Here is a 12028-nt window from a genome sequence, read left to right on the forward strand (position 1 = left end):
GAAAATTCACGAAGGTATCGCTTAAACGTTTATTGATAAAGCATTTAATTTAAAAATATTTCAACTTCTACAGAAATTTTATTGCAATAATCGTTTTACGATTACCCAGAAGACAAGGAGACTTCTAAATATGTTTGAAAAAGCGATAGTAAAATTGTTGAATGTTGAACGTGTAAAAATATTTTATTTTATTCCACAGAATCAAATAACAATGTTTAGCTAGATGCTTTCATTTTGACGCATTAATAGTTTTAAAAAACTCAATAATTCTGTAAACACTCAAGAAAAAGGTAATCGTTTTTAAAAGAAGTCAATTCCAACAACCTTTTGATGGAAAACAGATAAAATAAAGAGAAACAAGAATTAAAATTAATCTTTTTATCTAAAATCAAGTCGCATTAGTACAAATATATGCCAATATAGTTTGTAATATGTTAACTAAGTTTTAAAATAATGAGCCACACTTTCCTTCTATTCACTGTTGGTATAAAGTACTTAAACGTTGTGTCTAGTGACTCGCATTTCTCAAACGTACGGGTTCCGAACCTAAATCACAAAATATCGTATTGGATCTTGCTCTAAAATGTTTACCAATCTTTTGAAAATAAATTACTATCAAAGTGTTTTTTCTTATGTTATTTACTACACAACCTTTTGAAGTATATTTACTGACCATTTTATTAATATTATCAATTCTAACAGCACGTATAAAATAATGTTCAACATATTAGCAAATTAAACTTTCAACGCTTTCTAGATCAATTTTAAGAGCAAAAAAACATAGCGAAACATATCAAGAACTTTTCTAACGCCATTAAAAATTTTATAAGAAAACCTTTCTTAAAAATATCTAAAACTACTTCCAAATAAGTAAGATCTAAGAGAATAATATTTTGTAACATATATCTTACACTTGTGAAAAGTGGTTGGCATTCCCCTTTTTTGATAAAAAAAAAGTGGTTTATGATTAAAAGATTTCGTCCTAAAATATGGGTAGCCAAAGCAACAAATTTGTCTATGAAGGGTGATGACATTATCGATCATGTTTTCACATGAGTTAAAATCTGTGATTTAATAAACAATAATAATCGATTGGGCATGTAACTATTTAAAATTAATAAAAAAGTATTATAACATATATTTAATACGTTTAACTCCTTTAGCAATTAAATAAATAAAATTTTGTAGAAAGTTTTTACTCATTTTCTAGTAAAGAATCACTCACTGGCCAAGCGCTTCGGAAATAACGAAGTCACACAAAGAATTACCAGATCTTTTCTTTTACCCGGACATATTTCCTTATATGGACAACTCCTCTTTTATATTTACATGTCCTCTTTTATCGGAACATGTAGTTTTTATCTGTACATATACTATTTATCTGGAATTGTCCTCTTTAATCTGGGCATGTTCTCTATTATCTGTGTGTCTTCTTTTACCAGACTTGTCTTCTTTTAACCCAACATGTCCTCTTTTTAAAGTCTCGTATTAGTCAATGTGGATTTTCCAAGAAGCCAGGGAATATATTATTTTTCCAGAAGAATAATTTTGCTGCTTTATTCTATAATGTTTTTTTGTAACTATGGTAAACTATTTTAATTGTATTTTTTATGCTTTTTTTCATTTAGAAACATAATATTCACTGAAACTGAGTCTGACGTCTGAATAATCCACATTCATGCAGTTGTGTTTACCTTTCTTGCTGTTGTAAAATTTAAAGATTGTTTAGGTCATTTACGTAAAAAATATGTAAAATCGTTGCTAAAATATTAAATTTCCCAAAAATTAAAACTCCTTTTTTAAAATTATTTCCCAGTATTGCATTGTGCACTTCAAAATATTTATAGGCATGTTAATTTCTTAGCTGAATAAAATAACACCATCAAATTATTGTTTATTTGGCGTCATTTTTTCTGTAATTTAGCTGTACATATCACTTTTTTCAGTCTTAATATTTAGGCATTCATATACACACATGTTCAAAACCTTTATATGTGTCGTGTAAAACCACGCTCTTCTGCACCTTCATTTCATTAAAAAATTCATTATACATATGTACATTTTTATATTATTATATATTTCGCCAGTTTTGTATTTTTTTAACCTGTGGTTATTTCTGGCATTTAGACTAAATCACAAAAAAAAATTATCAGGTGTATACCATTTGTTTTCTAGCTGAAATGTATTTTTTCTTTGAAAATAAATGGAAAGTGTAAAAATATTCCCACGAATTTCAAGAAATTAATTTTTGTTGTGGTAAGTTAATGTCACAAACTTTGAAGGTTGCAGTAACAACACATATTAAGCAGTCAATAATTACTTTTTATTTATGACAAAAATTACATATTTGTATTAAAACATTTAAGATTTTAGTTTGACACCCATCCAAGAAGATTTTTCAAGAGTTTCACAGCTTTGTCGACGTCAGCTCCCAATGCTTCCAATTTGGTTTTGATATCCTGGACCGTCTTCAGGGCCCAAAACTTGTCCACCATAGCCTGAAAACAAACAAATTCCCCGCGATCACGTCAAGACTCTTTGCTCTTGTAAATAAACTGACTCACTACATAGTATAAAACAAAGTCGCTTCCCGCTGTCTGTCTGTCCCTATGTATGCTTAGATCTTTGAAACTACGCAACGGATTTCGATGTGGTTTTTTAAATAGATAGAGTGATTCAAGAGGAAGGTTTATATGTATAATACATGCTAATATAGTAGAGAAACACTGATAATTTTATGAGGTTTCTAATGTGATGTCGTAAATAAACACTTTTTTTTTGCTCTTACATTGCTAACGCTGGCTGAACCCTACGAGATAGATCAAAATAATGTACTACAGTATTGTACACCTTAAAAAGGTCTACAAAAAAGTTCGCAATGGTATTATGTCTATCTCTTAGGGATAACCAACAATAACCATTTTTTATCCTTTACGTTTTACGAGAAATAATGGCTTATTTACGAAAGCGATTTTAAGCAATACAGTATTAATCCTTATCCAATTAAGTACCTTAAATACATTGTGCATTTAATATAGATAAACATGGCCCTTTACAGCAGGTCATTTAAATGAATTTTTTCCAAGATATTACAGATTTAAAATGCAGGGACATAGCGGTTGCGGCGGTACAGGCCGGGGGGCCGGCGGCGCGTGCCTATAAATAGCGCTAGCGAGGAAAATAACAATTATTACTTAATAAAAACGTGCTTTTCAGCGCGACAACGTAATCCATACTTATAAGTACGTTACGATAAATTGCACACGTGTGAAGCCGGGGCGGGTCGTTAGTATGTAAATAAATTCTTCAGTTTTACAGGTACAAGACAGCCAACATATAAGGTGATTTGCAGCTATAGTTTTCCAGTGTATTACTAAATATTGTTACCGTTCTGATAGTCTTAACCTCTTGATACGTACGGTATATTTTAGTACACATTCATTCACCTCACAAACAGAAAAAAATAAAGGAATAAAAAACCACCCCCATCGAGAAAAATAATTGTTACCAATAGCAACTTCGGAGAGACAGGGTGATTTTTTTGTGGTACCGAATAATATTGAATATGCCTTATAGTTTTTGGTGGCTAAAAACTTTTTTAGGATTCTCAGGCAAACGCAATTATTACCTGTTCGAATTATTACCTGGTTATATATGTTTTGTGTGGTCCCAGTACCTACATTAGTTAAAGTAATTTTTTTTTTTCATTTTTTAAAACATTAATGCTTTTATAAAACTTCAATCATATTTGAAACTATGTGCCAATTTTTATAAATGCAACATAAAAATATTCAGTAGTTTTTACATAGTGTTAGAATTTTATACTTATTTACAATGTTTTCCCTTGTAACTCTTTCTTGGGAACTTGTTTTTCTTTTTATGTAAAAACATTTCTATGGAGGGGTTTTTATTTTTGCAAAAATATTTCGAGAATTTCTGGTTGTTAAATTGCTGTAGCATCGCCTGTGCTTTGTGATTGGCTGGATTTCTCTCAGGCAAAAGTTTACTGCAGGCACACCAATCACAGCCACTCGATGCGGAAACAACCCGTCCTGAATGGCCCAAACCAAGAAATTAATAAGAACACATACTTTTTTTTTGTCTCTATCGCTACCGCTGACCAAAATTGACCTAAGCTTATTTAATTTCATCGTTAATTCTCAAGTTTTTTGAAAATAACTCAAATAATTTCAACATAATCTTGAGCTCCCTCCCTCATAGCTTACCAAAAAAAATTTTGGGTGTGTGTTCCACCTTCCGTGGTTTACATTTATGTAATCAACATTAAGCAGGAAATAAAATCAAATATGTCAATAAATAACCCGTCAAAAGTGATACTCTAGCGAGTCACCGGGCACAACTTGTGCTTTATGAGGTGCCTATACCTGGCCACAGAGTACACTGAAACAAGACAGCGCATTAGGAAGAGAGAGCAAATGCCAATGAAACTAAGGATTAGTAAGGACAGGATAAATTCGTGGTTTCGATGGACTTCAGGACAGACTGCACATTCCCCGATAGCAAATAACTCCAAATCATTGGCTACTGACTTGTAAGTCGTCTCAGCTGGTTTGTCTGTGATTCGATCCTTCTTTGGTTGAGATTCGTCCAGACGAACAGTGCGCCAGTAAGGTACGTGTTGTCGCCGAATGAAGCCGGTGGCTCGAGAGGTACTGACCCTGAACTCGCTGCCGCTGATCTTGTCGAAGAAGGCCTTGAAGACGGCGCTGGTGGCCTTCTTCTGCTCGAACACCTTCTTCATGTCGCCGAGCGGCAGTTCGGCCTCCACCTCGTCCAGGAAGCCGCGGAAGGTCCTGGCAGCAGGAAGGACTCTCCCCTGGGGCTGCACCTCCGGCAGTTCCAGGAGCTTGTTCACGGTGTTCACGTCCTTGTAGATATCCACGCCGTTGGAGCACAGGAACGTGTAGAGCTGCGTGGAGAGCAGACACTCAGACATGTGTGTGCTCACGACCCTTCCACAGTGTTCATGAGCTGGGCTGCAGGTGGCGTTAAACAGCAAGCGGGACTTTTATAACCCATGATTTAACATTTTGTGTGTTAGAATATTTCTGTGACTGCTACACATGCCTGAAAAAATTTATAACTAGGAAACTGTTGTGCGTACCTTCCTCTACTCAATTTTATCAGCGTATACAGCGAAATTGTAAATATTTTTGATTTGTATCTAAGACAGTGACCTTTTGAAATGTTTTTTTTTGGGGGGGGGGGGGGGGGCGCTAAGGTGATAAATTACAACTAAGAGAAAAGTGGGTTTTGGGAGAACTTTACCGGAAAATTTGACAATTAAACCCCTTAAAACAGCGTTTTTTTAAAGCCAATCTGGATATTTATTTTGAAGATGGTTTTGATAATATATCTTAAGAAATTTAGATTTTTTTCAGGTGCTGTCTTGGAGCCACCCAGCACAGGAATGTAGATTGGTAGCTATTTAGTCCAGCACTTGCCGGACTACGGCCATGCCGGACTATCGAACGTCAATACAGGTCTAACGGAAACACCACAACACCATTCTGAATTCTGTTTATTATTTTTAAGTGAGTCATCTTTTAAAGTCATTTTCAAGTAAGAAAAGTAAATTTATTTACAGTATGAATAGTCTAAAGTTACCCGATAAGCAATTTTTTTACCGCTTAAGGCATGCAAAGAAAATATTTTTCAAATGTATAAACTAGTGTGTTTTATATTATTCAATTTTTAATTGTTTTAAATAGAAGTGTTATTTAGTATTGTGGATTGTGGATTTTGAATCACAGTTTACAATAATTTTTTACAGGATGAAGATTTTAAGATACTTGAAAATTAAATTCCTACAACTCTAACACTACGACATATTTCCTGTATATTTTTATATATATATCTTTTATTATTTTGACTACTAACTGTTATCTGCTTGACGTTGAGTTCTGGAAAATTATGTATATTGTTATGTTTAAGATAAGTTGCAATAAACTGCTTTAATTAAAGAGAGTTACTGCTTTAGAAAATTCTCAGTATTAATTTGCGTCTTTTCAAATTAAAAAAAAAAATTGGTTGAATAAATTAACTGATGAACAGATTTATTGTAATTTATATGTTAAGTTTTATATACTTAAGTAAATTATGTACTCGTATTTTTTTATAAATATTTATTTTTGTTTTTTATACATAGATATTTTTTGAAACATCATATTATAACTTTTAACTTTTTGAAAAATAGGTAAGAGTTCTTATGTTATTTTTTATTTATTAATTTGTCAATTTTTAGAATTTTAAAATGTTTACATTAGTCAAATACTGCACGTAGATTTAAGTGACTAGATGAACTAACACACAAGCATCCCTTTTGTGAGTGCTAAATTATCCTGTTTAATTTATTGAATTGTAATCAAAGGAAAATGTGTTGTATTATTATGTGGATGCCTTCTCCAAAGAGAAGCACCGAGCGTTCATGAAGTGGGCGGCCAGAGGTTAGACGGCAAGTCAGGGTCGAGAATCGCCCGGATCCACCCGGAAGATAATCCCGACGCGAGCAATTCAAGTGCTGCCGGATTACAGAACGATTTTAAAAAACAAAAGAATACCAGTTTTAAAAGCAATACAGTGCTATCGTCGTAATGTGAAAAATATATACATTTATTTAACAGTTTTACTTTTGCGAAAGAACTACGTGTGTTGGTGTACGGTTTGAGTAGTAAACTTAGTAGCAGCCTGCAAATATCGTCACGCCAAACAGAAAAGCTCATGCAGCAATTTACAGCCTTGGTTTACTCCTTTTTGCCAGAGAAAGTTTCCTTATCTTGAAAGATAATACACCACATTCACATGGTGGAAGAGCAGAATAATAATTTTTTTCCTCCGTAAATAATGCGGGGAAAAACAATTTCAAAACACTGTCGTACGAAAATATTTTACAGGTGGAAGCGTTATGTGTTTAGGTTATGGATCATAGTTGCTCTTCCTAAACAAAATTAAAATAGTAAAAAGTATTTTAACTTATAATTTAATTTGAAAATTTTTGGATACTATTCTATGGTTTTGTATAGTAAAAGAGTGTGTTCATCTCATTCATGTTAAACTACATCGAAGGCCACTCACGTCTTTGACCAGCTTCTCGTCGTTGACTGCCTTGACGAGCGCTGCGAACTCGCTGCCTTTCATGTACTTTACCACCGCCTGAACCTCCGCGTCATTGGCGATGTACTTAAGGGCGATCGCCTTTATCTTGGACACGGGGATCAGCTTTGTGATGGCCTTTATGTCGTCTTCGAGGTTGGGCTTCGCTGCAGCAAACACAAAACACACATGAATATGTCTCGCGAAAATGAGACCAAATTTGCAGCAGTGGATACTCCGTAGAAGAGAGGCTATGCGTTGTGTAGTTACATTGTTAATCAAAATGCGAAAACATATCTCGACTAAATTCCTCCGCAAATATTATGGTAAAAAATTATCATATTTCACAGAAATCAACTGTGAAGATTAAAAAATATTTATTTATAAAGTGATATTTAAATCTTCTGCATCACTTCAGAATGCTAATTAAGGCGGTAGGTTTTAAGCTACTCATAGCCTAAGCCTTCAGTTACTAGCACCACGGTTATCCAAGGTCTATGGGACTAATTTATATAGCGAATTCTTTTATAATACCCGTTAAATTATTATAATATTTGAAATAGAAAACATAAACTAAAATTTGTGGGATGATTTAAAATTATGTTCTAGTGTGGATTTTATATTGTTTAGATAAAGGCTTATGTCATGTTTTTATACATTGATTCAATCTTTTTACTATTAATAGCACTTTCCGATCTGTAATATGTTTTTTTTTACTTTCAATGTCTGCATTCAATGTATAAAAAGAAAAAAATGCAAATAATTGCATAAGAAAAGTTTGAGCTGAATCTGCAGAAAACATCACAAATAAGTGTAAAGAAAGTTTCTCACTCCTTAAAGCATTTTTACGCTATTCTTGCAAAAAAATGATTTCAATTGTTTTAAAACAATTGAAATAAATAACCTACAAATTTTAAAATAAAAAAAGAAACTATATTTTTACTTTTTTCACTTATGCAAGAAAATAATTACATTTCACATAAATAAAAACTTAGAACAAATACTAGGAGTACGTTTTTGAACCCAAAAACCCAGCAAGACCTAATAAACTTAGAGCCAAAACTCACTGGAAGATGTGCAGTTAGCATCGCCGTATGCAACGGCAAACACTGCCACGAAAACAATCAGGAAATTCATCTGAAAAACAGGAAAAATATCAATTAATACAATTCAAAGGCAATGATTTGTCTCAAAACATTTCACATGCCCCTACCAAATTACCTTTCCTACTCTTAATGGTAATAAGTTGGGGAGTGGCTGTGAGTAATATATTCGCAATTTTCATAGTTGAAGTCAAAATTAAAACGATCTGATAGTTTTTTGTTATAAAAATGTATAACGGTGATTCTTGCTGATGTTTTGTTAACATATTTGTTCAAAAATACATTTTCTGAGGCTACAGCTTGTTTTACTATCTAATTTCTTACCAAGGTATCTTGAACTTTAGAGAAGACATCTACTCCGTAGTCAAATAAATGTTTTACTCAGGGCTAGCCACGTCTGCATGATTACATGGTAACTGGGTAGTCATTTTTCTTCTTCTGCTTTCTTGCGTCCTTTTTGTTAGCCACCCAAACCATTGGCTGAAGTGTACTGTTTGCATTGTGTATACCGTTTTGAATAACTATACTAACCATCTTCAGACATGGTGAAGCACCATTTCCGCGATGTTTCGGGCAGGATGGTGATGGTGAGGTAAAAAACGTGACTTCAAATACGTCACGGCATGCTTTCTTCTGGAAAATCCTAATTCCATGATTATATTGTGTCTGAAGGGATCTCCTTTCCCTAACTCCAACACGTAGATAATTTCCAAAGAATAAAAAAAGGTTCTATGATTCAACATGTGTGTTCTAATTTAAGTTTAACGAGTGTTTTAGTCAACCAGAGCAAGCAAGTTCTGTAAATTATTTGTAATCAAGTGTTAACTTGAATGTAAAACTCGTGCACTTAGAGGGTTTTAGCAAACAATTATAATTAATTGCTTAAATTTTTCTTCAAAACATTGAGAATGTGAAGTTTTTTTGACAAAAAATAACGTATTTTATCTCACTCTATCTACAGTGTTTGGGGACATAAAAATAACTGTTGTGCATGATAATAAACTGGACGTTCTATAAAATGTTCTCACTAAAATTATTGTGTAGTCGCCGCAAAATATGTAGTAGGTTAAACTGGACGGTACGTGAAGAGTGGGAGGTTCAGCTGTTGGTAAATCCCCCCCCCCCCCATGAGGCAGCTGGATACACCTGGGCCTTTTCTTTGACTGCACCAGGTTCCAATCCCGGGCAAGCTTTTTACTTATTTCAATTTATCACAATAAGTCTGCGAAACTGTAACGTAAAATAATAGCTTATCTCTGTCAATTACTGGCATCACATATTAAACACACAAGTACTCTAAGTAAACGATATATTTAAATATACTACACACATCTTTAAGTGTACACATGTAACTAACTACCTTTAAAATTTCTCCTTCAGCTGCCGTCACTTGAAAGAGATCCTTACTGATGAGTTTGCCGAGCGCTTGCGGTCTTATATACCCTTCATTCAAAAGAAAATATCAAGTGTTTACAATTTTATTAGCTCTATCTATTCAAAAACACACACATATTAATTAGTATCGTTAAATAGAAGGGCAAACATATCAACGTCATAATGTCAAACCTTATCTCGAGTGTTTGTTGCAATTGTATCAAAGATACCTGTTACTAGGTAGCAACGTAAGCAAATATAAGTTTGCACTATTTTATCTCATGCGTGTATAATCACGAATGCGCCACGTACAAGCTTGACAAAATTGTTGTGTTATATCTGTAACAGTTCATTAAGCGAAGGTCAAAAATGCCATAAAATTGGTCGTTTTTCATAGTATTTGGTAGAAATATTGCTATAGCTTACGGGACGATACGTTTATGAAACGAAATTTCATTGTATCCGGTGGGGTAAATTAGTAAAATGACGTCACCAAAGCGCAACGAAAAAAAGCGTAACAATAAGACAGTCAGACAACTTTAAGAATCCTTCCAGTGATTTCCTCGCCAAGTTTGTTAATATGTATTAAGAATCTACATTGTGAATATCCATTACATACCTTATAAGTTCCTAACTAAAGTACCTGGAGTTTCCCGGGACTAAAGCATCGTGAAAAAGGCTAATTTTAGTATTTTATGTATAAATGTACATGCTGACAATTGCTAAAGGATGAAGAAATCATTAACAATAGAATAGCAAAATTGCAAAAGAACAACCTAAATTCAGTTTTAAAAGTGTCCACAACTTTATCAAGAAGTACCAAAATTCTGCTCTTTGGTGTGAAAAACAAGGATGGAGTGATTTAAAAAAATTGCATGTAAAAAGAAGGTGGGGTAATTATTTCAATAACAGATGTAGACGGTAATTTTCCTTTTATTTTGAACTTTAAGCGTTGAAAGTTACATCAAGCAATACAAAATTATACTTTAAGGCGTGGGAAGTAAATGGGGAAGGTTTTTCTAAATCTCATGAGATTAGGATTGAAACAGTAATTTCCTATTATTTTTAACTTAAAATTTACAAAAATTTCTTCAAATCGTAGCAGTATTATTCTTTCAAGAGTGGGATTGAGAGATGAGTAGGTTTTTCGATTTATCTTGTGGATAGATGAATGGGGTTAGTTTATTTCAAAATCAGTTTTATAAAGTATTTCGGACACTAAGTATGCAAAATTTTATTTAGTAGTACAGTAATAATTATACATTAAGGGTAAAGAAGGACTGTTTTTTTTTTCAAAATCAGAAATATCTAGTAATTTTCCATCTATTATGATCGTGAAGTCTGTAAAATTGCAAAAAAAAAAAAAAATTTACCAATTTTTTTTTCAAGGGATGGGATAGGGGTTTGGGGTGGTTTTTCAAAATCTCATGAATAAAGTGAGCTTAGTTTCTTTAATCAGTGTTTTCATTCTTAATTTGAGTGTAAAATGTAGTAATTTTCGTCAAGTAGTGTTAAAGTTATATTTTAAGGAATGGGAAAGGAGTAAGGGGCTGGTTTTTGATACCTCATGTAGACAGTGACCTTCCTCTTGTTTCGAAGGCAAAGTGAGTGAAATTTCATCAATGTTGGAGTAAAGCTGTAAATTGGTATTTGAAAAAAACAAACATACAAACGTACACTTCTACAAAGCTACAAACTAAAACTCTTCTTTATATATATATATATATATATATATATATATATATAGTTCTGAGTGAGGGAAATGGTGTGTAAGGATAGTACAATTAATTAATTTAGAATTTTATTCACTACATTTATTTACATTACTAATTAAATGAACACACTTAATGTTTGTTCTAAAATTACTTGCACTTAAAAATGTTTGTTCATTAACAATAGAATATCGGTCCAATCCACAGTTCACACTCCTCATTGTAGCTAGGCTGAACAGTAGTTCGCCCCTGTCCACACACAGTCTCGCGCCACTCGCACAGCGAGGGGAAGGGGGGGGGAGGCTGTGTCTCTCGTCCTCCTCGCCGAACACGCACTCCACTCCACTTGCCTGTTGGAACTCTCGGAACTTCCGCGGAGGCCGGCGTCGACGCTTTTTACCCTTGACAGCCTTTCTGGAACCTACTGAAGTGGTTGTGAGATGTCGCGTCAACCCGGGCCGACCCGACGCTCGAAGGATCCAGAACAACGGCGCATTATTCACGCCACTCCATGCGACGGCCTCTGTAAGACCGCGAGATTCCCAGGCCACTCAAGTATATACTACAGCGATGAGGAAGGAGGGCGCGGGGGCAGGGAGGTGTAGAGGACCCACCACCCTATGCTCGTGGCCTTGCGGTCGTCGTGTCCTTGTCTCCCGCGTTCGTAACAGTATATATATATGTATATGAGTGTGTGCGATTATGTACTTTCAGAAAAAAAAACAA

The 12028-nt window shown here is 33.9% G+C and overlaps 1 protein-coding gene across 1 annotated transcript; it reads right to left on the bottom strand.

Moving 5' to 3' along the window:
• Positions 1–2301: 2301 nt before the first annotated feature.
• On the bottom strand, positions 2302–9708 carry LOC134536523 (protein G12-like). The gene is made up of 5 exons (XM_063376253.1): positions 9577–9708; positions 8181–8250; positions 7096–7280; positions 4679–4930; positions 2302–2498 (listed from the first exon to the last, which is right to left on the bottom strand). Exons 2-5 carry the CDS (start codon positions 8248–8250, stop codon positions 2370–2372), a joined length of 636 nt encoding a protein of 211 aa, XP_063232323.1. The 5' UTR covers positions 9577–9708; the 3' UTR covers positions 2302–2369.
• Positions 9709–12028: the final 2320 nt, after the last annotated feature.

This window comes from Bacillus rossius, chromosome 11, assembly GCF_032445375.1.
Source record: "Bacillus rossius redtenbacheri isolate Brsri chromosome 11, Brsri_v3, whole genome shotgun sequence".
NCBI lineage: Eukaryota > Metazoa > Arthropoda > Insecta > Phasmatodea > Bacillidae > Bacillus > Bacillus rossius.